We start from the raw sequence: 27,687 nt of genomic DNA on the forward strand, positions 1-27,687 counted from the left end.
CAAGCCGACGCTACTCGCTGAAGTACTCACTTAAAATGGCATTAGTCGAGTGGCGCCTCAGACCACCTCGAGCCGACGAAAGCTTCTTCGCGAGTGTTGCATCTACCCGTGGACAGCTGTTTCTAGTTCCACTGCCGCACCACAACAACACCGCAGGGATGGGGCGAAATGAGGGAGATCTTCCTAAAGGGTATGATTATCGCTACTGGCTGTTGCCGATCTTGCAGATTGTGGACCCGCCGTTGGACTTTCTGGCAGCATCTTTGCAATCACACAACAAACCCAGCCGATGGACCACGACAGAGCGAGAGAAGAGTGCTTTATTATGGAGAAGGGAACGATTCCGTGATTTGCACCTTATGCAAAAGTGCAACCCATCGATCAATGGAATCCCAAGCGATCGGAAGCCAAGATTGGGTACTCTGTGTGTGTGTGTGGCGTCAAGGCAAAAACAAGAAGCATCTCCGTACATAAAGGAAATTATGTTCGGACCGATGTTCAACGTCGACAGCGGGACGAGTGAACAAATTGCGCAAGCCGTGGGTTTACGACTGCCTTTTTGCCACATCACACATTTCAGCAACAGCTGGCCGAGCTGTGGTTGATCAAGCGGAAACATTACACTGCCGACAAACTAGCAGATCCTGCAGGAAATGTGTACAGGCTTGCTCATTGAGGAGAAATTCAAGAAGAAATGGGTTTCTTGAGTTGGTTCAGAAAAAGTGTTGCACATTGGGGAGTTGGAAATTGGATCAACTGAATGCTTACAGGGTTTCTTGTCTCACCGAAACAAATCCCAAAGATTTACTCTCATATCCATCCTCCGCCGGTAAACATTACATTCAAGTTTAATAGCCTGACAGTATAATATCCACGTCACAGATATTTTCAGCATAAATCATCCTTCTTCTCTCACACACACAAAAACAACCATAAAACTACCACATTTCCATACTGAATTTGTTTGCTCTCGCTCCTGATCGCTGAAGATCTTCGTAAACATCCAACAACCACGGCAGATCACGCACTTTATCGAGCTCATCATTCAAATCTGCAGCACCATAAAACCAGATCGTTACTGTCCGCACGGGGGGAAAATTTACGACCCACGGGCGACCGCGACGACGCACATCGGTAGCAGGCAGCAGCATCATTGTTTTCTTGTCTTGTGTCTACCGATCCCCTGGGACAACTTTAAACAATCACTGGCATGAGCCAGCCAGCAAGCCAATGCAACATTGCGCACTGACAACGGTGCGCAGGCAGCCGCACACAAACAGCCACAAAACATACAATGACGAATGAATAATGGGCCGGAATGCCGCAAACAAAACGGAACCGAAGGCAATTAGTTGCTCCCGAAAATGTGCAGCCAACCCAACTGTCGATCAATTACTCTAAAAAGACGAAACATGTTAAGCAAAAAAATCAATCTCATCCAGATGCCTGCTTTGAAGATTCAGTTCAGCATCCGACACGAGTTCTTTCCAGCCGTCAAAAATACGCATTGTTGTTGGCGCATCTTTGGAAACGCTTTTTTCCAATTTCTCCCACACCTCACCTAGCAGCTCATCCATGAGAAAGAAACTCCATCGAAATGGATCGCTTTGCCATTAGGAAGCTTATCTCGGCTAAGCGACGTAAAGTGACAAAAGTGATAGCTTCTACACCGTTTCAAAGAACCTTTATTGTGTCATTCGATGCTCATAAACGATCGAATCCGTCGATGGAGCTAAAGAATACACCCACCACACCCATCAAAACGTTAAGAGAGAAAGAGAGACTGTAGAAAAGGTGTCGACAGACAGTGCACGGATGCATTCCGAGCGGGATCCGATTAGCTAAACGGGGTGGATCGACATCAAGATCAACAAATCGTGTGCATTGTGCCGCCGGTCTGTTCAGCTATCATGCCGCCCTGATACGTTAATGACCATCGAATGATCACGCCCGGACAACAGGATCAAACGCGGGAACCCGATCGTGCAAAAGCGCTGCACTGCACTGCTCGGGAAGATTGATCGGGAAAACCTAACCCCCTGCTCAAGGGCGGCTTTTTGTTTGGGATAACGGAAATAACGACGATTTTATTATAATTCGACCTCGCCCATTGCTTATCTAAATCGTATTTTAAACGATGCATTTTGGGCAGTTGCCATGCAGTGAAAGGTGCAGGTGCAGGGAACTATTCTTACCCAGAAAAGAAAGCTTATCATTGCTTTTAAAATATTGTTCAAGTAATAAAATTCTGGAAGGATCATTTTTTCGTATCTTAAATTGAGGACCTTAAAACTTCAAAATGATACAATAATCGTGAACGAATTTCTCACGACGTTCGAAATCCTGCTTCCTCTTGATGCCTCAGCACTCTTTCTCAGCCACATAAACACACAGCCACACACAAGCTCGCAGCAATTCATCACGCAAGAACGTGCAGTAGCTCTTGGCCTGATAATGAATTCATAACATTGCTGCCCTGAAGGGTGTGCACCGATTTCAACGAGACCACCCAGAAGCTACGCACGCACATGCACTTGCTGCAGCCAGGTTCGGGTGATTGAATTTCAATAAATTTACTCTTTTCGCCTTATCTGCGCCGCAAATTACGGACGGCGGGCAAGTGGCGCTTTCACGCAAGCTGCAATAATGTGAAGTTTGATCAACCACACGATCAAGCCCGTCCGACCGATCGCCTTCAGGTTGGAAGCAAACTGACAGGAAATTAATTAGCTTCACCACGAAATGTTTGCTCATTGAGCCAGGGAACATTCCCACCGCAAGCAAAAAAGAACCTCACGGATGCGCTGTGTATTCCCAACGTGTCTTAAACTGTAGCCCTCCTGCCACAAGAGATCTTGCGCCTAATATGGTAGATGGTTTCAGGATACGAGAAAAGGCCTTCCCTCAACGCATCGGTCCTGAACCCTTTGGCTTGACTTGACTGATGGAGTGCTCACGGGACCTTTCAACGTCCACCAGCGTTCGTGTAAAGCTTCAGCAAATTTTCAGCTCCCAAAACCAAACCAGGCGCACATTTAATAATCAATTAGTCGGTGCACCTTTTTTTCGGAGGCACCGCACCCGCCTCGAAGGTGGTCGTAAATCATCCAATGTTGATCTTTAATTATAGACGCGAGCGCACTGAGATGATGGAAAGCACTCATTGCATTATGAAAAGTGTATTTTTCCTCATGATTCGCAAAAGCAAAAGCATCCTTCCTTCACGGTGAATCAATTTGAGTCGATAAACGGGAGCATAGTCCCTCAAAAGCGTTACAAAATAACGCTATTTAATTACCGCCCGCTACTGTAACGTGCAGGAATAATTGGAATCGTACTAAAATAACATACTATAAATAATCCGTCAAGCCATTTTCAAAAATAAACTTCAAAATTACGCTCAATTATTCCGTCGAGCCGGACGGTGTGGGAATGAGCCGTAAAGGATGGATCGTTGTTTTACGACCCTTCGAGCGTGTTAAAACATCCTGCACCTTCCTCCCAAAAAAAAACAGAAGTGCTGCCCTCGGCGATCGGCTCTCGATTATCAATTAGCAACCAATTTTTCATTAAAAATAACACATCATCCGCTCATCGGACGGCCACCGAGCAGCATAATTAAATATTGATCCTTCGGGAAGAGTTCGGGTTCGTCGCTCCGTTCGCTGATGCCATATAATTACTGGATATTTGTTACAAAATATGAGCTGTGCATTTGTCTGCATTCTAACAGCACAAGCTACAGCACGAGTGTGTTGCTTTTTTTCTCCTTTGAAACAGATAAATAAAAGCCACTTTTCGCTCTCGCTTTTCTTTGTTTCCCCCCGCTTCTCATTACCAATTAGAAGGCGAAGGATAACAACGACCAACGGCCCACGATCACGAGCGAGGTTCTAGGTTTTTCGGGAAGAGGGTCTCGCGGCAAGATTCTTGACCGCCCGGGTAGCATTATTTATGCTCGTAAACTGTTGTTGCCGTGCGGCAAGCGCTCATACCTGATGTAGCACCTCTACTATTTGCTATCTCTTTCTCTATGTTACGCCCTTCTCTTTCCTATATTCCCTCGCTAGCTAGCTTCGAAGGGCTTTGAGACAATCGCTTTCGCTGAAGAGTGCTCATCACAGACACACATGAGAATCACACAAAAATGCAGAAAATAAAGAAAGCCGCCAAAAGCTACTCTACTCCGACTGCCTTGGGAAGTGATAGGAGTGTCCACAATCATCTACCAAACCCGATGAGTGCGATACAATCTTGGACACTTTATGCTTTGCGCTTCCTTCAGTCAGGGGAAAAAAGGGACACTAATGCTCACAAGCGTTGCGTAGCGTTTCCCACCGTAAACGGATGCGACACGACCAATTTACCTGCCCGTGGGTTGAAAAGGGAACGTTTTAAACCTCCTTCAAAACACACACACACAGAGGGAAAACAATCCCTCGAGCACAATCCTCGATAAAAACAAAAGGGACCTCGCATTGTGGGACCAGCTGTCTGGCGCACAGGAAACGTTCACTGCCAAGAGCCTTTCGATTGCGGTCCTTCGAAGGTTCGACCGGCTTCCTCCCGGCTGTGTGTTACCGATGCGGGTGGCAGATTTATGTGTTCCTTTATCACACCTCTACCACCTCTCCATGCAACGAGGGCAGGAAACCCAGCGTAAAAACCAGCAGCAACAGCAACCAGATGCCCCCGAGATTCATTCCGTATGTGTCCTTCGTACGAATAAACATTTCTAAACGCAGGACCGAGTAGAAGAGGCAATCGCAGACGGACCAGGAAGCTTCCACCTTTTCCACGAAAACGCACTCACAATAACGCACTCAACAATGCGCAGCGGAATGTAAGCAATTAAAAAGTCCAATTGTTGTTGGCATCTACCGGAGGTCGGAGCTCCTCCAGCTCACCAGGGAGCCCGGCCCTATTCACGATCTCTCAAGCATGTGTTCTTTGAACGTCGAACGCGATGTAGAGGGAGTGAAAAGGTGATTGAAGCTAGCCACACAAAGCTATGCATCGGCAAAGGGAAGATGGTGATGAACTGCTTTTTAAATCGCTTTTGTTCGTAACGCCACGAGACCGTCGAGTGTCTGCTTTCTAGCAGTTGGGCTGAAGCAGGTGGGTCTTAACACACATTGCTGGATTTGTGCTTAATTTATCAAGAACCAAATTAGAACCAACGCTTTTGGATTTGTTTGAAGCAACACTCAAAAGAACAAAACCATTCCACGAACAACGGCAACGAAAACAACCAGCCAAACCAGTTATTAAACGCGTGCTATTACTCATAACCCTCCACCCGAGGGTATTGTAACTTCATTAGCACATACAACCCTATAATTAACAGTCACAAATTAAAGCCTCACGACCCGAGGACCAACCCGAGCTAACAAATCAAAACTCCACGTTCTTATTCTAATCGAACGCGCGTACGCACCTTGCCGCCCGGAGTGTCGTGGCCGATGATGTCGCCAGATCTGTCTCGTACGCCCCTGTCGGCTTCGCACCACGACCGGAAGAGCCGTCTCGTCACTAACGCCCGACTCATCCCCAGCCGGCAGTGGACCGGTTGGTTCGGGCTGCTCCCCATCTACGTCACGGCTTTCGCGCCGCAACATCTCCTCCACCGTCATATCGTCGCGATCGTGCTGCCGGATCCCGGTCACGGCACCAACGCTCAGCATCAGCAACGTCACTAGCGCACACCGTGCCACGAAACTCTGTCGTGTGGAACGCATTTTGAAGCTGACTTTTTCACTTTTTTTCCTATTCTTCCTCGCTCACACACTCACTTTGCTCTCTAACACTTCTTCCTTTCTTATACCCCAACACACACGATCGAGGCTTCCGTTTTGCCTCCGTTGTACGATCACACTACGATTATTCGCAACAAATATCGCACGCTAATCACTGCACTGGCGGGCAACGCACTTGCTTCGTTCGCATTGTTGGCACACACTTCTTTCCGTACACTTGTTGTGCTCACTTATCACAAACCATACAAAAAGAGGGGGATCTGTGCTAACTACGGCGCACCACTATTATCGACGTCTTAGGGGTGAAGATTCTGAAAAAAAAGGAAATGGAAGAAAACGTGATGTTTAGTTTGCATGTTGTTGCAGCGCATTTCACATAGTATTTGACACGATGTTCTGATCTCTCTCTCACTACCCTCCTCGAAATGAACGTCTGCTATGGAAGCACATTTTATACACTCGATAAACAGTTGATGACACGTGCAAATCAGCATCATTACGCTACTGGTGCTGGTTTTATGCGTCCACCATAAAAAAAACCATGGATCGATCTACATCGTTTCGTCCATTTCCACCCGGTGTTGCCAACGCGCACACACGATCGCACAGAACCGGTAACGAACGGCCTCGAGACGATGCTTCCAGCGGTTGTTGTTTTTCAAGATCGAATGTCAAAAATCAGCTGCCCCAGAGTCTGTAAATGAGAGCTCCCACCGGCCGTTCGCACGCAAACCGGTTCCTCGGCACCGGCAAAATACCTCCCTGTTATCGCTATCGCGCGCCCCAGCTAGTCCTTCCTTCACGTGGTGAAGTTTATTGGCCTGTGCCGCAAAATAGTATCGTTGGGCGAGAAAATTATTCAACTCGATTTTCGGCATTTTGATCATCGACCGAAACCTCAACCCTCGGTCCAATCACAGACGGGTGGTACATATGAATGTGATCCACACTAATCTGTCAGGGCTGCCGCCCGTTGGTCCATCGTATCCTGAAGGTTTTGGTAGACGAGTAGATCCGTGTGTGGAATTTGTAGACCTTACGGATTACAGACCACCAACCGAACCTGTCTACTGGACGGAAACGTTGATGCTGGTGAGAGGCGTTTGTATTGTTGCTGAGAGAGGTGTCGCCTCGGCTAATTTACCTTAACGTATTTGGTATTTAAATGTTATGCCTAATCTATCGTCCAACGGCCACTTTAAATCAATACGTGAAATGTCGCTGGAGCAAACAAATAAGCCAAGTGAAATCTAGCAACCGTATCTTGCCGCAATAATAGAGGAATATGTATGCAAATGTGTGTCTTATGTTGAAGCAATAATATACAAAAAATGTCAATTTAGGCTAGCAAACTCGCTACAATTCGTTTGCAGCAGAGAGCCACTGTTTGATCTTGTGTTGCTATCGATTATACCTTCAATGAGTATCTCAAATCTCCAACCAAACACAATCATTCCGTGAGAAAGTAAGCCCGATGCGCTTTTCCCGAAACTCTCCGCGACGTTTACAACCGAGGAAAAGGTGTGATCTTAGGGCGGGAAAAACAACACCTATGTTTCAATTTTATTGCTGTCCATAAACACCAAAGGGCACACGCTCTGGTAAACAGAGCCACAGAGTTTGAGTTTGGAAATGTGTTGTCAAAATACGTACATTCCTCCAGGCCAACCGAGATTCCAAACAATCTCTACTCATTTGTCTTCCTCTCTTTGTCTAGTACAAATTACTGGACATTCCCCACATACACTCACAGGCAATCGGCACACAAAAAACGTGAAAGAAAGGGAAGAATAAATAAGTTACATCTTACTACAACCGAGCTACGGGATAGTATCGTCTCTTGAAGTGGAATGTGTGCAATGCAGGATGCGTTCATCGAGCAAACGACCAAATAATGCGCTCGATTATGTAGCCCAACAAGAGACCAATACAAAAAAACCGCCAATAGTTTGAACCTCACCGGCAACCCTTTCATTTTGGGCATTATTTTGGAGCAATGAGCAGGAGCAAAACATCGACCCAACAAAAATAAAGAAAGAAAAGAGGCTCTCCACTTACCGACTTCATCAGCACAATCAGCGCCAAGGGTTTCGTACGCAGGAACCGTCGTCTGCAGCATTACCATCGCTGCCCGCCATCACCATCATCATCGGCGTCTGCGTCATCGAGTGCGTTCCTCTGGCTGCACTGACTTTTGTACTGGCCGGCGACTGGCTGCAAACCACGAGGAAGGCGCGATGAAAAATGGCATTGCATTGATAAGGGCGTCTATAATTACTTTCTTTCGCAGACGGTCCTGCCGCAAGCGGTTCGCGGTTTTGGGGGGCAACTTCTGCAGGGTGTGTGTTACGGGGAACGCAGGAAACAAGAGGAACACGGCACTGGACGGTTCCTTTGCTAAAATATCCACCAACCTTTTCCTTCGCTGCGTTTTTTAATTCTTCCTTTGCTCACGCCAAAGACTTCCACTCGGGCACTTAAAGGACATTTAAATTATGACACCAGCCCGACACAATATTTCCTCTTGTTTAACCACTTTATTCGCACGCTTTTCGTTACAAACACAGTGTTGCCGACACACACACACACACGCTGCACTGACCTTTGCAAGTGTTGCAACAATTACCGCAGACGCGTGATCGCTCACGCTTTCCTCGGTGCGCTTCCTACGCTCTTTCACTGAAAATGCACTTTGATCGTGCGCGATGCGGCGCTGATCGATAATTTCTCACGCACTCCTCCGATCGGCTTGACAGGTGCCTCCACCCACCGGGCCCACTCGATCATTTTCTCACACCGTATCTTATCGCAAGATCGTGAAGACAAACACACACACACGAACATACACAAACACGCTACTTTTGATGCGTTGCGGATTGAGTTTCCTTATGCTTTGTGCCGCACACGCACTCGCAAACCCGTGAACAGAACGTGTCGCACCGGTGCTGCTGCTGCTGATGCCTTGCCGACGTCGTCTGATGTGCGGATTCGGTTTGGTGCACTCGCGGATTGGGCTATTTTAAGCTCCAGTCGAAAGAACACCGGTCCGCAGCATTGTCGGCTCAGGATGCAGCGTAGATTGTCGCCGTTCGGTGACGCGCACCATCGTTAAATGTAAACGTTTTTACTTCACTTGTTTGCACAGAAAAATGGACACATTAATGTACCCTTTTTCTTGCAATTCTTGTATCAATTTTCTATCTCACTGCACTTATATTTTATCCGAATAAACGGTTATCTTCCACACACGCTACGCATCGCAGAACGACCGACTGTTTCGAACCGAGCGGTTGAACATCCCGAAGCAGACTGATCGGTCGGAAGCAGAAAGATCGTGAAAAACGACGGTTCTCTCAGCATCCGCACGCATCTCGCTCTTGCAATCAACTTCTTCTCGCGATGCGGTTTGTTTACGTGTTTAGTTTACGACATTTCCCAAATTGTTCTACGTTTAACTCTGTAAACTTGTGATGTGTTAGAGTTATTTTACTGTTTAATGATTTTTTATGTTATTCACTACAAAAAGCATATGAAAATAGTGATTTTAATTCGTAAAAATCACATCACAGCCTAGAGAGTTTGGGAGAAACGAATCAAGAGAAGGGAGAGATGTCTGAAATGAGAGAGAATTCAATGCAACTGCGGCACAGCAGTTACATTTGCCGGTAGACAGCTCCATGCTCCACGTGGTGTTCTGTGTGAATTTTGAATTTGATATGCTAAAGCAGGCAGGTGAATTGATATGTTAAAGATAGGTGTATGTTTTTGCATACTGTTTGCGAAAAGTTTTTAACAGGATATGTTCACTTCTTTGTTTTCTATGTTTTCCCATAAATGTGTAAGATGTAGAGAGCTTTAAGTTCAATGTTCTTCTTACACATCATCAAACATAGTTATTAAATGATGGGTTTTCTGCAAAGCACAAGCACCAACTTAGTAATAAGCCAAAAACAACGCCCAGAAGAAAAAAAACCTTGGAAGTTCACAGTTGATGAAATATTTCACAACCCTCTGCGTGAAATATTTCAATCGTGCATTGTTGCATGCAAACTGCATACTATGATTCTGAAGATGCATTTCAAATTCTACACAATCATGAAAACAAACCGTCGATTACTTTTTTCTGAATTTTCCCACATAAATAGATGTTTAGAGTTACTCTGTCTAACTAGAAGAAGAGAATCTAAGAGTATGATCATGTGCTTACTAAAGAAAGTAAATGCTTTTTGAAAACTGTACCTACGGAAGAGGATCAAGCAGTGTAAGTAATGCCTACTCTTTTGCTTTGGCGTAACGACCTTCGCTGAGAGTCTAGTCAGACCTTCTTAGCATATTAAATAACACATGTTATCTTTATAATACTATTGCATGATGTAAATAGCTGATAAATTGTATCTTAAGTCCATCGATCAACAACGAATTTAAATAATGTGTCACTTCCCAGAACACCTACCCATTAACTGCCTGTCCATTTCCATAAAACACAACCAATCCGCTTCTCGCGAAAAGATTTTCCATAACGCTCCATCCCACGGGAAGTCCCTTGCGTTACTTAGTATTCTCCATTCCAAACCTCACATCACACATAACCCACTATCATGACCTTCCTGCTACCCGTAATAAAAACCAGTTCACACACCCAAGTCATCTAATGCTCATTCCCGATGCAACTTTGCTGACCTTTCCCCGAACACACTTTGCTAATCTCTCTCTCGCGCTCCACAATTAGCTAGCACCATAGCGCCTGGTATCGGTGACGTGCACCATCGCATCGCAAAACGCTACGATCGATTCCGTACAGATCACGTGCCTGGATGCGACTAGTAACCGGAAAGTAACGATCGATCGGTCGAATAAAAACAGACTGCAATTCTTATTCCGCTATCGAATGGTTGGTAGTATTATAATGAGTGGAATATTTACTTTTCTGTCACGGCTCATGGCGCACGTCACGTACGTCAGCATGGTGGTGTCGCTACCGTCGCCGAGCTCCCGTCGTCTGGATAGAGGGAGCTGCATTTAAACGACTGAGGGATTATGATAAACATTCATCCATTGCTGGCTACTGTCCCATGAAGTTGTGCTGATAGAATTGTCACTGTTTCTGGAAATATAGTAATTGAATAGTGTTGATTTCTTCGGAAAATCATCAACATATCTGAGTATTTGGGAAAACTCAAACAGAGTGTGAGAATGATGGATTTTCCAGTGTACAATTTTTCCGGATATCAAGTTATGGCTTGACCCAAGTTTCGCTCTCTCAAACAAAGCCTCCATGGGGGATTTGATCGCCACCATTGCTCTCTCTACCTCCCTCTCTGTACAGAGAGTAAATAATTCAATTTTAATTGATCACACACATCTATCTTGATTTGCGCACTGTGCGCTTCATCTCCGTCACCTCTCCGGGGTGTGATTACTCACCCCCTGTAAGCTTAACACGCGCACCAAACTACCACCGATAGGCAGGCATTAGTCAGGTGTGGTCTTCCCCGTGCATCAGAACACTCGACTAGTGCACGATACTTCTAAACCGGCCGGTTTGGGGCAATGTGTTAGTGTACCCCTTCGATACTACGCTCACACGCTTGCGAGTACTCCAGAAGCTTACGATTCTCGATGTACGATCGCGGAGAGATGGATCCATGGATCGATTTTCGTTCATAAATAAACACGGTCCTTCGAACAGCGAGTGATATTCCGTTCGACACGCTGCCACGGTGGAGTTGAACGAGAGATCCACGTCCACACGTGTACACCGCCATTTGGATAGCACACGCAAAGCTGCTCGGCTTCGACAAGTGTTGTGCTCAGTGCTTTGTTTTGTTGATCAATTTGATAAGTGGTTCGAGCGGGTGGCATATGTTTTCCGGTGTGTTGATAGCGATTCACACGTGTAATCGATTTCTGTGCTCCAGTGCGCCGTCAACTGAACAGTACTTGCAAAATGGCCTCCAGACAGCACCGCACGGGAACGCACTCACTAGCAGCTAATGGAGCTGGTGTTCGGTTCGCCATCATTCTTGTCTGCACTGGCCTGCTGGGAGTCGCCATGGCTTGTGTAGGTATATTTGCTCGCTTCCCTACTAACGCGTATGCTCGGCGAGATGTGATCTAACAGGGGGAGAAGATGATGACCCTTACGCTTATTCTTCGATTTCATTCCAACCCAGAATGGAGGCTACAAGATACGGGTGAAAAAGATTGAGAACTGTGCAGGAGCAGACGCAATCATTACTGCCGACGAAAACTTCACCGTGGTGCTGACGAAGAACTGTGAGATCAAGTCGCGCGGATGCGTACGGTTTAAGGACTTTAAGACGGGGAATGCAAAGTACACCATCTCGAAGGACGGCGTGCAGGTGATGCAGGGTTCGACGGACATCTGCGATCAAGCGTCCCGTCCGAGGCGTACCGAACACATTGCCGAGCTGCTCCGGAGTTTGGGTGTACCGGAGAAATGTCCTATTAGTGCGGTAAGGGTTGCTAACGCTTACCCTTCTACGAATGTTATTGATCATAAACCACTTATTGTCTTTGTAGGGTCAAATCTGTACCGAACCCAGTCAGGTGGTGAACATCAATCGCTTTAAGCAATATCTTCCTCTTGCTCGGGGAGCAATCGCTGTCGATGTGGCCGTGCAGCACGATTCGGTATGTGTCGTGAACGTAAACCTAAACCGTACCGTAAACTAATCTCTGCCTTTCTATTCACTTGCAGGGTAAAAGCTGCTTCAAGATACGTTTCGATATTACGAAGTAGGTGGAACCTAAACGTTTTGCATATGATCGCTCAACTGCTGGAGAGTTCAGCTGCTATGATCCAAAATCAATTGTTTTGTTTAAAGAATAAATAGAGAGCTTTTGCAAGGAATCATTGTTGGATGTCTTTGGACTTATTTCCTATCATTAAGTTACTGTTGTTTGAAACGTTAATATCACCTGTAGGTGTTGTTCTAGACTTTAAAAACGTCAACAACAAAAGAGTTGTTTATACGTTGGTCAGAACACTTTTTTTGTTGACATTGAACACTATTTGCTGGCGCTAAACTGATCCCGGGTTAAATTACGTACTACGATCTACTAGATCTCGCTCTGAATACCAAAATAGCACTTTGTAGATCAACAACTAACTAAACACTACATATATGATCGAGTAGAAATGCTTTCGATTTTTGCAAAATTATAGAGAGGAAACACACTTTAATGCAATCTACCGATTTATAGCTCAAAATTTCACACCCCGATCGGGCACCATCGGTGTTGGTAATTGTTGGTTTGAGCTTCCTATGGCCAGAGGCTCACCTACTATTAAACATTCATTTCCTGTGGGATACAGGTAGCATACAGCTATATAACTCATTGCAGAGAATATATAGTTCATCACAGTTGGACAGACTGCTAAAGTGTCTAAAGTGTTTTTTACAAAATGCTGCCCACCAAAGTTTACTTCTACGCTCTGTTGATCGTTCTCATCGTTGCCCGTGGTTCTGTAGCATGCGTATGCACTCTCAACCTGTAGCCTGTACTTCTTTTTAGACTAATTTTCGCTCACTTTTAACTACAGAAAGATGGATTCTCCTTAAAAGTGAACAAGATCGAGAACTGTGCCGGACCGGACGGTGTCATCACGCTGAGCGATGATACCGCCATCACGCTTGGGGACGACTGTTCCCTTAGTCTGCAGGGATGTGTTACGCTGAAGGAGTTTAACACGGCAGCCGGTAGTGTCAGTGTGTCCAAGAACGGTAGAGAGATGTTTAAGAAACAGATCGATGCATGCAAGATGGGATCAAAGATTCCGTTCGTAAAAGATTTCCTGCCCGGTGGTTTATGTCCTCAGAGCGATGTAAGGAATTGCGAATATTGGCGAGTTGGAAATGTATTTGAGTACTTTGTTTTTTTTTTTTTATTATTATTATTCTAGGGCCAAATATGTGCCGATCCGGACAAGAAGCTCCCAATGGATCGTTTTAAGAAGATGCTGGGCATTATGAAAGGTTCGATAGGGATAGAGCTTAACCTGGATCACGATACGGTTAGTAGAGATTCTTCTCTCTTTGAAACTGGAGATTTAACTTGAATTGCTATCATTTCAGGGCAAAAGCTGCATCAAAATGGAGGTTGAAATTTCTAAATGAAACAGCGATTGATTTTTACAAAATGTCCAAACAAGTTCAATAAAACTTTATTACTAACACAACAAAACGGTGTGTTTAGTCTTGGCCTAATCAAACGACACAGTAATTGAACAGATATTATGACAATTACTTCATTTTTTAATAAACCGGAGCTGTTGCATCAAGCCGTCCGACTACTCGTGACTGTCTGATTGAGGTTGAGCAATATTATTTAAATAATACTCCGCCTATAATCCATGCAATCCTGTACTCATATATCAGGATAGAGTCATTAATATGTCATTGATCTTCATTACCAGCGCACCCTTCTGCATGGACCCAGACATGTATCGGGAATATTACGTGACGTGATCGTAATTAATCACGAAACAACAAACACAATCAGTGAAATTTGGTCTACAAGTTCTAGTCAAAACAAAACATCCATTTCATTTCCTGATCATTTTTTCATTTAACTCTGTTACACTACAGCACCGCACCGCGTGTCCGATAAGCACCCGTGCACTTAATTACACCGGAAATGTATCTACAGTTCAGTAGTTGCATCAGAGGACGCTTCGCAGAGAGCACTGGCTGTGCATTTGTGCTATAAATATAAAACGGTAACACGGCTCATTAGTTTATTTGTGCAGTTTAGTTGCGTGGTATCTAGCAAGAGTAGGATGAATTCTTCTTGGAGGGTAGTCGTGTTCCTGGGGCTCGTTATCTTGTGCCACTCCAGAAGAGCAAAAGCTTGTGTAAGCAAGAGAACTGAAGAGAAGCTTTCACTTCCAATCCAATTACTAACATACATTATTCGTGATTTTGAAGAACGGTGGCTATGAGATGATCGTCCACAGTATTGAAAACTGTGCCGGAGAAGGACAGATCGTTACCATCGATCCCAAGTCTACCGTCACGCTGATGGAGGACTGTAAAGTAAAGTCCAAAGCTACGGCACGCACCGTGGGATTCAAGACGGCTATGGTGAGATTTAGGGATGGAAGCACTTGATCTTCTAGCTTCTTCTCACACACTTTTGATCCGTTCAGATGGATGTAACGATCACCAAGAACGGCCTACCAGTGCTGAAGGAAACGGTCGACATCTGTGCGAACCTGGAGGAGGCGTCCGGCAACAAGGAAGCGGCCGAAATCATCACCATGTTCGGTGTGCCGGACCATTGCCCGGTGGCCGCTAGTGAAATACGTACCGACGAAAGCCAAACATACAGCTTGGAGAAGTATAAGCAACATCTCCTGGTAGCACAGGGTCGTTCGATCATCGATGTGCTTGTGAAACATGACAAGGTACTAAGACAATAAGTGAATGAAAAGAGGCGATATTGAAATGCCTTTTCTTTTTTTGCAGGGTGAAAGCTGCTTCAAGATTGACATGGAAGTTACTTCACCAAATCTGATCGGTTGATGAGCGAACTATTCCAAGGTCAATTTGATGTGGTAGTGTTTCGTCGTGTCTGCCTATGAATCCTAAACCTATGTCACCAATTCACGAAGGTCAATAAACATGTTTGAACAAATCCAAAAACTGATCTCGCATGCAACGTGAAATGAGTAATTAGTCCATTCGAGAGTTGAACTTCACATCACGCACTGACCTTTTCGATTGCTTTACTCCCCCATCCTCTCGTGCGATCGTAATTTACTAAAAAAAAACACAGAGATAGAAACGATCATGCATACAACCCGAGTGAGATCCAAGTGAGCAGATCCTCTCATCTGAACCGATTGATCTCACCGCCTCACACAACAGGGTGACTCCAACTCAGTTTTGATTCTGTATGCGCATAAAATTGGTTCCATTCAATGCTTCTTAAAATGATAGTGTATTGCCTAACACGTGTTAAACACGTTCAAGGTGGCGCTTTAGGCGCTGTAGAGTTCAAAGGAAAGACCCGTAAACAAGCCGGGTTTGTTTGACGAATCGTGAATGAGTCACACTCTGCTTCATCGTAAAAAAGGCGGCCCGAGATGCCGCTCCATTCATAAGCCAAGTGACCTCGCAGCGAGAAGGAAATGGGCAGCTTCCATGTGACCGTAGACCATTGTCAAGATCAATGACATCGCACGGTGTGTGTGGAGAGGGAAATTTAGTTTTTAATTTGCATGTTGGGATTTTTACACCCGTCGCTTAAGACATCAAGACATTGCGAGATACACAAAGGACCCGATGGATTATTGAAATTTGAAGAAGACGCTCCAACTTTGAGCAGCAAATTATTCCAATAATTGGGTTTGTCAATTAGTCAGTGAAGTAGTTAACATACCAAAGTTATAAAACGGTCTCTAATTGTCTGGAACTATCGCCTGTCCGAAGCTACAAATAACAAACCAATTTTCGGCACAATTAAAATCGGCTAATGACGCCATGCGGCTGACATGCAAAACCGTGCCGTACTGGGATGAAGCCCATCAAACGGGCCTCTCTGCTGGTGCTGACAAGTCTTTATCATGCTGCTTCCCGGCGTAGTTCTGAGTGCGCTTTGTCTGTTGTTACCGATCTGCGGAAATGCGATTCCCACGCCACCGCTGCCGCCGACCCGGGTCGAGCTGATCCCAACGATGCCCAGCAGCAAGGACACTGCCGAGTTGACGAACCACATCGACCTTCACCGGGCCAAACGGAACCTGGACATTGGCGGTATATTGAAGACGATCGGTGTCGGGGTGGATGTCGGTGGACCGCAGCTTAACTTCAACGCGCCCAACGTCACGCTGGATACGCCGCTCGGGGCAATCGTGTGCCCGGAAGGGGGCAGCCGTAGCCGACGGGATGATGGAGGTGGACGGCGAGGAGAGGCAGAATCGATGGAGATGAGTGAGGAAAGAACGGAGCGGAAGGGAGGCAATGGATTATCGATAAAGTTTGGGTTCTGAGCAGGGGAGCGAGTTTGACCGGTGCACCGAAGCCTATGCATCTCACGTGTTTCAGTTTGCGTGTGTGTGTGTTTTTGTCTTTTTTATGTTTTATGTTTGTCTGATGTAGTACGAAGAAGCCGGGATTTTGGTTGTAAAAATAAAGTAAACATTTACGTCTTGGTGGTGTTATAGATTTACGATGGGTTACAGTATTCATACTCTCCAGTAGTCTGATATCATGTAACTTAAGCTTTACAAAGATCAGTTCAAAGATCGTTACAAAATAAACAATACACCAAGCCCACCAAGCCCACCAAGAACCTTACAAATTGAAAATTGGAAATAAAAACACAAAACATGAAGCAACCAACAGCATTGCAGACAAATAAACAAATCGCACCCCTTTCGCGCTATCACACGATCGCACTGACCCACAATCACGCCCCCTCGCGGGGTTGGCTTCCCTTCGAAAAGGGCTATTGCACCACCACCACCACCACCACCGATCGTTCGCACCCCAAAGTGGGTGTATTTTTGGGGAGAATTTGTAACCAAAACTTACCCGACCGGCCGTTGCGGTGCGAGATCTGTTAATGTGTGGGTACGGTCTTTCCCACCATTAAGGTCGGGCGGCCCTGGGAGCTGTTGTCTTTCCCTGCCCGCAAACGGCGACGACCCGCAGACCCGCAGCGGTGGCCTTGCAGACAGCGAATTGTTTCGCGAGACGGTTTCCGCCGAAGATCGGCAGCAGCGAGATCGGTCGTCGGACGGGTTGTCCACTGTCTTCATCCCTTCTCCAGCAACCGACACAACAAAACAACGGTCCAAATTTTCTGCACCACCGCTGGTGACATATAAAAAGATCTTGTACCCGAACGAAGCACGTTATCCAGCGATCGTCTTGTGGCGGAGAAACACACAGGTGTCGGAACTGTCCAGAGCTTTATCCAGTGCAAACGCAAGTGAACACGTGCTCAGAATGAAGCTGCAGATTGTGCTGTGCGTTGTGTTGTTGGCGGTGCTGTGCTGCTGCGTGTCGGCGGAGGAAACGGCTGCGGACCGTACCAAGCGGCACGGATATCCGGGCTTCGGTGGTGGATACGGCCATGGATTCGGCGGTGGATACGGTGGATACGGTGGTTACGGAGGGTACGGACACGGATATCCGGGTTACGGCGGTGGCTACGGACTGTACGGTGGTCATGGTGGATACGGTCTCGGCCATGGCTACGGAGGATATGGCGGACACGGCTATGGAGGTTATGGTGGATACGGACATGGCGGCTACGGTCATGGTGGATACGGCCATGGTGGATATCCCGGCGGTTTCGGAGGACTCTTCGGTTAAGCTCGTGAAGGTGGCCCTGTGCGCAGCGAAGGATTTCAAATCAACGTTCGGACATCATCATTAGTCACAGCCAAATATACCAAATTGTGTTATGTTTACTTGTTATAAATGTGTCGGCCTAAAAAGAAAACAAGGAAAGTGATGTTAAAAATGACATGAAAAAAGATGAACAAAAAAACAGGTTGAAAATCAAAACCAACAAAATCAATCAACTGAAATGTAGCAATATTCGCGACACAGACACACATTCGTCGGCATTCGTCGCCGTGACTCACTCACTCACTCCATCCCATCGTATGAATAAAAACCCGTTCCTGTAACATTAAAATTGCCTTTCTTTTTTACACGTTCACCTTGAGCATAGCTGTGTTGATACTGCAAGAAATAGTTACACTATAATTTCGGCCCCAAAAAGAGCAAAGGAGTTTCTGCGACAGTAGGAGAGTAGTGCAAAATCAAACATCAACCACCTCGTGACAGTAATCCACCTCCAGTGTCGCAGTAAATTTGAACTTGAACTTTAATGGACTGTCATATACCGCCACGCGATACGACTTCCGAACAAGGAATCGGCACTGCATTTGCGTTTGTTTCTTTCAGCATTCCACATTACACTGGCATCACAGTTCACTTGATTATAATCGCTTTTATTTACTCGAAAAACTGCATGCTTTCATAATTATTGTCTAGAGAATCTTGGAAGTAAAATCAAAAGAAAAATGACACGATCGAGAAATCGAGCTGCCGCTCAATCCGTTTGCGCAAACGTTAAGTAAACGAAAGCTGATTTAAAACAGGGAAGTGAAGTTTATTCCTCCTCCGCAGCGGGGGAGGCGCTTCGATTTGAGAGAGAGATACATGCTAATAACGTTCGCACGTGTCAGTGCATCACACACACACACACGCTCGATGCAGCTAAATGTTAAGTTTGCATTCATTGTTGGTTCTTAAGTATGGACAAACCATCATCCAGTATCTTAGGTAATTTGTCGCGTTTTTGTTTTTTGTCTAAACTTCTTGTTTTTTTTTGAGGTAAACATTATCTCTACCAACCAATTGACGGTGCAATCGCAGGATTTTGAAGATAAGTAGCAGATACGTGGGGGGGATCACTTGGGATCGCGTATGACTATCGGGTGTGTCTGCATTAACGCCTCGGGTCGGGATCATCATTATGCTCTATTTACAATGCTGGCAAACCGAAGCTGCGCGCGACCAAACAACAGGCTTTTAATCGATTCGTAAACAATCACACACACAAAAACGGTCTCCGCCAGTGCGAGACGCGAACCCGCGGTTAGCCGGGGTTCGCGTGGACTCACTGTGGAACCAAACAATAGCTGTCGCGGCCTGGTTAACCGCTTGCCACCGCTCCTAGATTGGTGGGCGGACGTCTTGTGTTGATGGTGTCGGTCGTAACGAGGAAGATGACTGGACTGGACTGGTGGAGAGGGTGTACTGGGGGGGAGGTCGGGTAAAGTACCATATTGCACCACGCCTTACTTGTTGGCCGCAATCTGCTTCATGCGGTTCAGGGCGCTGCCAGCCTTGAACCATTCGATCTGCTGCTGGTTGAACGAGTGGTTCAGCTTAATCTTATGCACCTTACCGTCGGTCTTGATCTCGCAGTCCAGCTGCTTGCCCGGGGCAAAGTTGTTCAGGCCCAGGATCGAGATCTTCGAGGTCGGTTGAACCTGCGCGGGAGGGAAAATCGAAAGCACCAACGTTAAACTCCGTTCGATTAAAATCCGTCGCACTGTTTACCTTATCGTAATCGGCGGGGTTAGCGAAGGTCAGCGGCAGCAGACCCTGCTTCTTGAGGTTCGTTTCGTGGATACGGGCGAACGACTTGGTGATGATGGCACGGGCGCCCAGATGACGCGGTTCCAGGGCGGCATGTTCGCGGGACGAGCCCTCGCCGTAGTTCTCATCGCCGACAGCGACCCAGTTGATGCCCTTCGACTTGTAGAAGCGGGCAACATCCGGCACTCCGGCCCATTCGCCCGTCACCTGGTTCTTGATCTTGTTCATTTCGTTGTTTTCGATGTTGGTGGCACTGTGGCAGGGTAGAGAGAAGGGTACAATTAGCATGTTGGGTTAGGTTCTGAAGCAATTTTCAGCATCCCTACCCAATGAACATGTTGTTCGAGATGTTGTCCAAATGGCCACGGTACTTCAGCCACGGGCCGGCGGCCGAGATGTGATCGGTGGTGCACTTGCCCTTAACCTTGATCAGGACGGTCATTTCAGTGAGATCCTTGCCGTTCCACACGTCGAAAGGCTCCAGCAGCTGCAGACGCTGGCTCTTAGGATCCACATCGACCTTCACGCTGGTGCCGTCCTGTAGGAAACAGCGCGAAAGAGAAGGAGAGAGAGAGAGAAGAGATTAAAATCTTGACCCATATAACACATTTCCTTCCGAGCGCGTTAGTATCGGAGCGTCGATTCGGCGCATGCCGCCATGCGCTTTGCCGACAACAACTGATAAGATAAGGGCAAGCGATTCGAGTGAAAGGGTTTGAGTTGGGCAAAGGAATGGGGGGAATCATTCCGCCCAACAGAAGGACTTTGAACAGCTCCAATCACGTGGCATTCGAGTAGAGCGCGTGGCCCATCCCCCATCCGAACACTTACCGACGGGGGCGCTTCGTAGGTGTCCATGCCGGGGTCGAACCCCTTCTGGGGCAGCTCATCGCCGTACGGCGAGTCCAGCTTGAACTTCTTGCCATCGGCACCGGTCAGTTCGTCGGTCAGCGGGTTAAAGTTCAGGGTTCCAGCAATCGACAGAGCCGTCACCAGTTCGGGGCTGTCGGAAAGGAAAAATCGAACCGTTTTGATATCACACGACAAGAAGCGCACCTTCCGCGCTCTACCAACCTCGTGACGAAGCAGTGCGTGGCCGGGTTGGCATCGTTACGACCGGTGAAGTTACGGTTGTACGACGTGACGATCGTGTTCTTCTCGCCCTTCTTCACGTCCTTACGGTCCCACTGGCCGATGCAGGGTCCGCAAGCGTTGGCCAGCACGGTGCCGCCGAACTCCTTGAACGTCTTCGCAATGCCGTCGCGCTCGATCGTGGCACGGATCTGCTCCGATCCGGGCGTCACGTTGAACGGAATCTTCGACTTCAGACCGTGCTTCATGGCGTTCTTGGCGATGGAAGCGCAGCGGCCCATGTCCTCGTACGACGAGTTCGTGCACGAACCGATCAAACCGACGCGGATGTCCATCGGGTATCCGTTCTTCTTCGCGTTCGCGCCCAGCTTGCTGATCGGGTGGGCCAGATCGGGCGTGAACGGTCCGTTGATGTGCGGTTCCAGCGTGTCCAGGTTGATCTCAATCACCTGGTCGTACTTGGCGCCCGAGTCCGCGGTCAGCACGCTGCCCTGGTACTTGCCCGCCTCGGCCGCGATCGCCGACCGGCCAGTCGAGGCCAGATAGTCGGCCATACGCTTGTTGAAGGGGAAGATCGACGTGGTGGCACCGATTTCCGCACCCATGTTGCAGATCGTCGCCATGCCCGTGCACGAGATCGAGTCCACCCCGTTGCCCATGTACTCCACGATCGCGCCGGTGCCGCCCTTCACCGTCAGAATGTCGGCCACCTTCAGGATGACGTCCTTCGGCGAGGTCCAGCCGCTAATCTTGCCCGTCAGCTTCACACCGATCACGTTCGGGCACTTGAGCTCCCACGGGATGTTGGCCATCACGTCGACGGCATCGGCACCGCCCACACCGATGCACAGGCCACCGAGACCGCCGCCGTTCGGCGTGTGCGAGTCGGTACCGATCATCAGCAGACCCGGGAACGCGTAGTTCTCCAGAATAATCTGATGGATGATGCCGGAGCCGGGCTTCCAGAAGCCGACGCCGTACTTCGCACCCGCCGTCGACAGGAACTTGTACACCTCCGAGTTAATGTCCTTGGCGCGGGCCAAATCCTTCTCGCCGCCGATCTGCGCCTCAATCAAGTGATCGCAGTGGATGGTGGACGGCACGGCGACCCGCTTCAGCCCGGACGAGATGAACTGCAGCATGGCCATCTGGGCGGTGGCGTCCTGCATCGCAACGCGATCGGGCCGCAGGCGCAGGTACGACACGCCCCGCTCAATGTCCTGGTTGGCCGGATCGTCCAGATGCGAGTACAGCACCTTCTCGCTGAGCGTCAGCGGGCGGCCCAGGCGCTTCTTCACCACCTCCAGGTTCTTCTGCAGCTTCTCGTACGGCAGGTACACATTCTGGTCGAACTTGGACAGCGCGACCTTCGAGGCGGCGGCACACGACGCATGGAACTGGCGCTCCTGCACATCGACGGCGTACCGGGCAACCTTGCGAGCCTGCGGAAGTACGGAACGGTAGGAAGGGAAGCTGGTTAATCATTTGGTAATATGCGATTACATTTGCTACATTGGAGCGTGGAATTGCATAGAAACGCAAAACAAATCTAGACAGTCGATGTTGATAAGCATAATCAGTGTGAGGGGATGTTGGTAGAAAACAGAAACACTTCGCTTCGGGCGGATGCGGCGGCGTTCGATCTTTTTAGCACGATTGGTCTTGTTTGACCCGCAAGGGAAGGAAGAATCATCCAGAAGAAGCCGCAATACGTGATCGATGCAAATTGCAAACACTCGTCGGACAAGAAGGAAGGAAGGCAGCTGCCGCCGCCGCCGCAACACTCACGAGCGTGAGGAAAGGTAAACAAAAATAGAAAATACACCCCGCGGCGGGCGCGAGATAGAGGCCGGAGGCAGTTGGGTGTATGTGTGGGAGAGACTTTGATCCGACACGTGATATTGGTGGGGAAGGTGGGGAGGTTTCGGGGGGGGGGGGGGGCTTCGTTCCGTAACGTGCAAAGCAACGTAAATAACAACTCAACCAGCCTACTTAGCCAGGACAGTGCCGTCGAGCCGGCTTTTGTTCCTTCTTTTACGGAATGGGGGGAGGGGGGGCAAACCGGTTGCACTTCCCCTTTTTCCTCGTTGACATTTCGTAAGCACCACCCCGTTGGCCTTGAATTGGTGCCCAAAATATGCCACATTCATTGATACTCCTCGCGAGCGTGCGAGGCAGGAGGCCGGCTCGACGTTTCTTATCATTTCGTTTCGTTCCAAGAAGAAACGTCATTAGGTGTCACACGCTAAGAAAAGGCTCGAACGGGACGGGGGGGGTGGGGGAGGCTTCCGAACACAGAAAGAAGAAAAGAAGAAGCTTTACGCTACAGTTTCCTGTTATCTATAATCACTTAAGCCTTTGCAAAACCGGACAATTCGAGATAAAATCAGAACACCCACATCTTACGCTGGGGTGGGAATGGGAGAGCGTAGGGGGCTAGTAGCAGGTAGTGGGTAAATTGCAGTTCCAACGCGGCGCCATTTAAAATACCTGGAAACCGTTTTCATGCACGTTTTCACACAGATCGTGGTTTCACAAATTCACACATCCTCACCTCTTCCTTCCTCACCCACGAACGGTCGTATGGTGCGGGAAAAGCGCAGTAAGAAGAAGGCTCAGAAGAAGAGCTCGAATTTTCTCTTAGTCGGATCGATTATCTAACCAGCCTACTTGATGATGAAGGGGACGATTTTCTTCTGGGGCCAATGTTCTACTTTTCGCAATCGCATACACACACACGCGCGCGCATTCACACGCACACACACACACATTTCATCAAACTGAACAGCGTAAGGAGCCCCGTTTGGAATAAAAAACACTCCAAAAAGAATTGCCCTTTTCCGTGTGTCCTTTGGTACCATACCTGAACGCTCAGCAGACGGGAATACTGCACCATCGTTGCGGCACTTGCTTTAGGCTGGAAAACTCAAACAGCACAGAGGTCAGCGGATGCGTCGGTATGTTGTTCGGTGCAGGCGGAACGGTACGGATGAATCGGAAATCTTCAGCCTTCTCAGCTGGAAGATGAACTGTTGAATGGAAAACGGATCGAGTTAGCCAAACGGTTACACAGGTCCGGCTGCGAGTGCAAAGTGAGACCGAGTGGGAAATTTTTAATGTTACCTAACCAACCCGCGAGAGAATCGAATGAGAATGGTTTTGATGGCCCGTTTTGCGCGGATGTCAGAAGCAGCAGCAGGGGCAGTCGTGAGCAGGCGGGTTGGGTTATGTCAAGCCGTTTGACAGTTATGCGTAGATCGCGCATTGCATCGGCATGGAAAGCTTAGTTTTTTACTTCTCTTTAGAGCTATTCATGCAGGACATGGATAACAAGTTTATTGAAAGTTTATTAACATCACAGAAATTTAGATTTTTGTTGTAATTCATATAAAAATATAGATGTCAAAAGTGCACAATCAACATGGCGGTGAAGAAATTCAGAAACCTAACCTGGCTTTCTGCACATTTCCCATTTGACGTTTCGTTCCGTCAACAGCGGTGTGCGAGTGGTTTGTTTACATTGTCTGCGATGCAATAAATTGGTGAAATAACAATCTTTCGGCGATTAGTTTATCGTGCAATCGTTGATAAAACAACGCACACTACTCAGCAATGGTGAATGTTATGAAAGGCGTGCTCGTTGAATGGTAAGAATCGTCACTTTTCCTCTTGAATACCTTCCTTCCGCCGTACTCAAAAGCTTCTCCCTCAATCTTCACAGTGATCCGGCTATGAAACAGTTCCTACTCCATCTGGACGAAACGCAATCACTGGGGAAGAAGTTTATCATACAAGATTTGGACGAGAAGCACCTGTTCATTTCGGTCGAAATCGTCGAAGTACTGCAAGCCCGCGTGGACGATTTGATGGACCGCATCAGCTTCCCGCTACACGAGAAAGAAGCTTAAATCTACCATTCTGCCGAAGCCGTAGCACTCACTACCAACCTGTAAACAAACTCTCAAACTCAACTCCAACAAGATGGCCGGTCGCGAATCGGGACGTATCCGGGAGGCGGACAAAAAGCGAACCCTGGACGATGCCGCACGCCAGCGACGCGCGCGCAAAGCGCTGGAAGCACTCGAGCAGGACAACTTCCACGAAGACCCGCACGCGGACCTGGTCATGTCGAAGAAGGTGCCCAAATTCAGCGACAATCTCGATGGCAGCGGACCGAGCAAGAAGAAACACCGCCGCACGAAAGGGGCCGAATACTATCGCGCAAAGTATCGTAAAACGTTTCCGCAGCTGCTGGATGAGGAACGGCAGCAGCGACCGGATCCGCCGAACTATTTCAGTGCCGCTGCACCCGCTTCCCGGCTGCCCGAGCGACACTTTTGTGCGGTGTGTGGATTTCCCTCCAGCTACACGTGCACGGCTTGCGGGACGCGATACTGCTGCGTACGGTGCTTGGGTACGCATCAGGACACGCGGTGCTTGAAATGGACCGCTTAGAGGACTTAGAGTGAGTGGGTGAGTGAGTGTGCCGGAAAGGGAAGGTATATTATAATAAACTGAAATCAATTCTCATAACTTAAACGGAAAAAACAGACACACAGCGCTTTGCTCCATTTGATGATGTTTATTTGGCATCCTAAATATGACATAAAAATTATTGAATTGTCTAAACACGGTACACGTTCTTGCTGTCTCCGCAATCGCTTGTAATTTCAGCCCATGCCTTTTCCTTCCGCTTTGAATAGTGAAGTGTGCGTCTGCCTTTGATACACGAGCGATCGTACATATGCGTGTGTATGTATATGCTATATGTATATTCGACGAGTTTATATATATCTTTAAACTGAAAAACCAATTAAACACACGTTTCCATTTCGCTTCGTCGTCCACCTCACAACGAACAAGTAACATTTTGCGATTAAATCTTAAATCCTCCTCTCAACCCGTGCCTCCAACACTGCCTCGGGGCAGTGGAGTGTTCCGTACCCATTATTTACAATTTCCTAACTAACGCGCAACATTGAACGGTGAGAATTCGATTTTATATCCTTTTCCATGTGTCCAATTTTTTTTTATAATAGATCCGATAGCATGTGAAACTATTCTCAACTGGCTCACTGGCTTTGTTCTATTCTCTGCGTTTAATAGTTTAGTAATAGGACTGTTTTTTTTCGTTCTTTCTCCCTTCGTTTCCAAAGCCCTGATAAATCGATTATACGCTTTGGGGCTTTTCCTCCCATTCTGCCACTGGCTTTGCCTTTTTTCTTGTGTTTAATTCTGCAGTGTGCACCTTCATTCGAATCCATTTTCGAAACCGTGCGTTCGACATCCATAGGGTGAGTAGTAGTGGTTGGTAGTACGGGTAGTGGCCATTAGTAGTAGTAGTAGTTAGTAGTAGTCGTACAAAAAGTGTGGTCTTCAATCCAGATTTCCTGAATCGTTTGAATAAAATGCAAACCCACATTTTCCACATTTCCCTTCGTTTTGTGCGTGGTTCGCGGTTATGCCTCTGGCTCAGTCAGCTCGTTCGCTTCCTCGAAGCGCGCGTTTTTTGTTTTATATGTAATTTTGTACCGCTACCAAAGCTATATAGGTTTAATCTACGCTTTCAGGAAATGTGGACTATTCGCTATCAATTTAACTACGCTACGCTACACTTTTGTTCCTACATTTTTATTTTCCCCGGTAACTTCCCCAGTCCCTCGCTTCGCGAGGGTTTAACTAATAAAAGCGAGGGAGAGCATCAGCAGCGTTAGCAACAATAGGAACAAGCACGCCACGCATATCATCATTGCCGCGGTCGATTAAGCTACTAAATGTGCGTTGTCCAAACACAAAAAAGGGAGACAGAGCGGCCACTATCACTGAACAACCGGCGGAAACTTGCCACAAAAATGCATTTTATGCGTTTTGCGCGTGGGATGCGAAAAATGCGCAACAGAGAAATGCGCAGGAAACACGTGGGGTGTATAATTTATCACCCCGCCCTGACACCTGCCATTCGAGGGGTGGGCATAATCCGGATGGATAAGCATCCACGAACACAATCCGCGTTATCCGCGGGTTGAGCTTTCTTCACACCTTCCCACTTCCCCTTTGGCCACATCGGAAGCTCAGCGAATAACAGGGTTAAAAAAAAGCCGTTAAAGAACGAACCACACAAAACAGCAAACAACACTGCCTCCGAATGAGGGTGGTGGTGACATTTTACACGGGGCGAAGCCCATTCAAAGTGCAACCGCTGCGTGTTTAATTCGATTCCATTAATGCCCCCAAACACGGATGCAAATGGACGCCAACGCGTACACGTTATGCTGGTTAATTCTGCCGCCTAAAGGAGAGACAGAGAAAGACTTTAAAATTTCCCCCATTAAAGCATACGAATGCAATGGATGAAAATAATGCATTGGAAATTGGGAACAAACACAAAATTCTTGAAAATACATTCATTCAGGACGATGCAACGCGCTCGCTTGTTTTCCCCCCATCACACACCCATCGGAGCTTTTTCGCTTTTTGTCCGTTGCCATAGCATCATTCCCCGTACTTTTCATTCCACAAAGTAGCCACTAAAATGCAGCCGAGCATGAGGCTGCTGCCCTCGTCCGTCAACTGCATTGTTTGCTTTGCGTTCTTTTCGCGCTTTTCCTCTCTCTATCTCTCTCTTGTTTTTAGCACATGTTTTTCTTACTGGCGTGAAAAATATTTCCACTGTAATTTCATTCATTCGT

The 27,687-nt window shown here is 47.5% G+C and overlaps 8 protein-coding genes across 10 annotated transcripts in view; 6 read left to right on the plus strand and 2 right to left on the minus strand.

The window, feature by feature from the left end:
• Positions 1-8,086, minus strand: part of LOC120959450 (laminin subunit alpha-1) — a 76,306-nt gene extending 68,220 nt beyond the window's left edge. Inside the window, exons 1-2 of one of the 2 annotated variants that reach the window (XM_040382836.2) lie at positions 7,815-8,078; positions 5,438-6,067 (exon numbers count right to left, since the gene is read on the minus strand). In XM_040382836.2, coding sequence (XP_040238770.2) covers positions 5,438-5,738 — 301 coding nt within the window. In that variant the 5' untranslated portion in view covers positions 5,739-6,067; positions 7,815-8,078. Of the gene's footprint in view, positions 1-5,437; positions 6,068-7,814 lie in introns of both variants that reach the window. The other variant, XM_040382837.2, reaches the window with a different exon arrangement.
• A 3,278-nt stretch (positions 8,087-11,364) lies between these two features.
• Positions 11,365-12,633, plus strand: LOC120959299 (uncharacterized). The gene is made up of 4 exons (XM_040382587.2): positions 11,365-11,817; positions 11,930-12,232; positions 12,300-12,410; positions 12,478-12,633. Exons 1-4 carry the CDS (start codon positions 11,704-11,706, stop codon positions 12,517-12,519), a joined length of 570 nt encoding a protein of 189 aa, XP_040238521.2. The 5' UTR covers positions 11,365-11,703; the 3' UTR covers positions 12,520-12,633.
• Positions 12,634-13,059: 426 nt separating this feature from the next.
• On the plus strand, positions 13,060-13,941 carry LOC120958530 (uncharacterized). The gene is made up of 4 exons (XM_040381401.2): positions 13,060-13,257; positions 13,324-13,605; positions 13,684-13,794; positions 13,856-13,941. Exons 1-4 carry the CDS (start codon positions 13,186-13,188, stop codon positions 13,895-13,897), a joined length of 507 nt encoding a protein of 168 aa, XP_040237335.2. The 5' UTR covers positions 13,060-13,185; the 3' UTR covers positions 13,898-13,941.
• A 490-nt stretch (positions 13,942-14,431) lies between these two features.
• LOC120957691 (uncharacterized) lies at positions 14,432-15,428 on the plus strand. The gene is made up of 4 exons (XM_040380010.2): positions 14,432-14,634; positions 14,708-14,863; positions 14,929-15,186; positions 15,248-15,428. Exons 1-4 carry the CDS (start codon positions 14,560-14,562, stop codon positions 15,302-15,304), a joined length of 546 nt encoding a protein of 181 aa, XP_040235944.2. The 5' UTR covers positions 14,432-14,559; the 3' UTR covers positions 15,305-15,428.
• Positions 15,429-17,734: 2,306 nt separating this feature from the next.
• On the plus strand, positions 17,735-18,103 carry LOC125907561 (neuropeptide-like protein 31). The gene has a single exon (XM_049610656.1). It carries the CDS (start codon positions 17,735-17,737, stop codon positions 18,101-18,103), a length of 369 nt encoding a protein of 122 aa, XP_049466613.1.
• A 626-nt stretch (positions 18,104-18,729) lies between these two features.
• Positions 18,730-24,228, minus strand: LOC120955398 (probable aconitate hydratase, mitochondrial). 2 transcript variants are annotated; one of them, XM_040376235.2, is made up of 7 exons: positions 24,122-24,228; positions 23,862-24,027; positions 20,981-22,440; positions 20,738-20,909; positions 20,233-20,444; positions 19,868-20,159; positions 18,730-19,797 (listed from the first exon to the last, which is right to left on the minus strand). In XM_040376235.2, the coding sequence occupies exons 2-7, from the start codon at positions 23,892-23,894 to the stop codon at positions 19,603-19,605; spliced, it is 2,364 nt and encodes a 787-aa protein (XP_040232169.1). In that variant the 5' UTR covers positions 23,895-24,027; positions 24,122-24,228; the 3' UTR covers positions 18,730-19,602. The 2 variants fall into 2 exon arrangements, with proteins under 2 accessions (XP_040232169.1, XP_040232168.1); XM_040376234.2 differs by lacking the exon at positions 24,122-24,228 and having other exon boundaries at positions 23,862-24,115.
• Positions 24,229-24,476: 248 nt separating this feature from the next.
• LOC120956162 (general transcription factor IIH subunit 5) lies at positions 24,477-24,906 on the plus strand. Its single transcript, XM_040377535.2, has 2 exons — positions 24,477-24,645; positions 24,720-24,906. The coding sequence occupies exons 1-2, from the start codon at positions 24,611-24,613 to the stop codon at positions 24,904-24,906; spliced, it is 222 nt and encodes a 73-aa protein (XP_040233469.1). The 5' UTR covers positions 24,477-24,610.
• A 73-nt stretch (positions 24,907-24,979) lies between these two features.
• On the plus strand, positions 24,980-25,550 carry LOC120956161 (zinc finger HIT domain-containing protein 1). The gene has a single exon (XM_040377534.2). It carries the CDS (start codon positions 24,980-24,982, stop codon positions 25,451-25,453), a length of 474 nt encoding a protein of 157 aa, XP_040233468.1. The 3' UTR covers positions 25,454-25,550.
• The last annotated feature ends 2,137 nt before the right edge of the window (positions 25,551-27,687 follow it).

The sequence above is a fragment of the Anopheles coluzzii genome, chromosome 3, assembly GCF_943734685.1.
Source record: "Anopheles coluzzii chromosome 3, AcolN3, whole genome shotgun sequence".
NCBI classification, from domain to species: Eukaryota; Metazoa; Arthropoda; class Insecta; order Diptera; family Culicidae; genus Anopheles; species Anopheles coluzzii.

Bases quoted from the DNA above. Each gene is read 5' to 3' on its own strand.
- LOC120959299 (XM_040382587.2), top strand. From the start codon at position 11,704: ATGGCCTCCAGACAGCACCGCACGGGAACGCACTCACTAGCAGCTAAT. The intron at 12,233-12,299 runs GTAAGGGTTGCT...TTGTCTTTGTAG, and splicing joins AGAAATGTCCTATTAGTGCG to GGTCAAATCTGTACCGAACC. The intron at 12,411-12,477 runs GTATGTGTCGTG...ATTCACTTGCAG, and splicing joins TGGCCGTGCAGCACGATTCG to GGTAAAAGCTGCTTCAAGAT.
- LOC120958530 (XM_040381401.2), top strand. From the start codon at position 13,186: ATGCTGCCCACCAAAGTTTACTTCTACGCTCTGTTGATCGTTCTCATC. The intron at 13,258-13,323 runs GTATGCACTCTC...TTTTAACTACAG, and splicing joins CCCGTGGTTCTGTAGCATGC to AAAGATGGATTCTCCTTAAA. The intron at 13,795-13,855 runs GTTAGTAGAGAT...CTATCATTTCAG, and splicing joins TTAACCTGGATCACGATACG to GGCAAAAGCTGCATCAAAAT.
- LOC120957691 (XM_040380010.2), top strand. From the start codon at position 14,560: ATGAATTCTTCTTGGAGGGTAGTCGTGTTCCTGGGGCTCGTTATCTTG. The intron at 14,635-14,707 runs GTAAGCAAGAGA...GTGATTTTGAAG, and splicing joins CCAGAAGAGCAAAAGCTTGT to AACGGTGGCTATGAGATGAT. The intron at 14,864-14,928 runs GTGAGATTTAGG...TGATCCGTTCAG, and splicing joins TGGGATTCAAGACGGCTATG to ATGGATGTAACGATCACCAA.
- LOC125907561 (XM_049610656.1), top strand. From the start codon at position 17,735: ATGAAGCTGCAGATTGTGCTGTGCGTTGTGTTGTTGGCGGTGCTGTGC.
- LOC120955398 (XM_040376235.2), bottom strand. From the start codon at position 23,894: ATGGTGCAGTATTCCCGTCTGCTGAGCGTTCAG. The intron at 20,445-20,737 runs GTAAGTGTTCGG...TGTTTCCTACAG, and splicing joins CCTACGAAGCGCCCCCGTCG to GACGGCACCAGCGTGAAGGT. The intron at 19,798-19,867 runs GTAAACAGTGCG...CCTCCCGCGCAG, and splicing joins ACCCCGCCGATTACGATAAG to GTTCAACCGACCTCGAAGAT.
- LOC120956162 (XM_040377535.2), top strand. From the start codon at position 24,611: ATGGTGAATGTTATGAAAGGCGTGCTCGTTGAATG. The intron at 24,646-24,719 runs GTAAGAATCGTC...CAATCTTCACAG, and splicing joins AAAGGCGTGCTCGTTGAATG to TGATCCGGCTATGAAACAGT.
- LOC120956161 (XM_040377534.2), top strand. From the start codon at position 24,980: ATGGCCGGTCGCGAATCGGGACGTATCCGGGAGGCGGACAAAAAGCGA.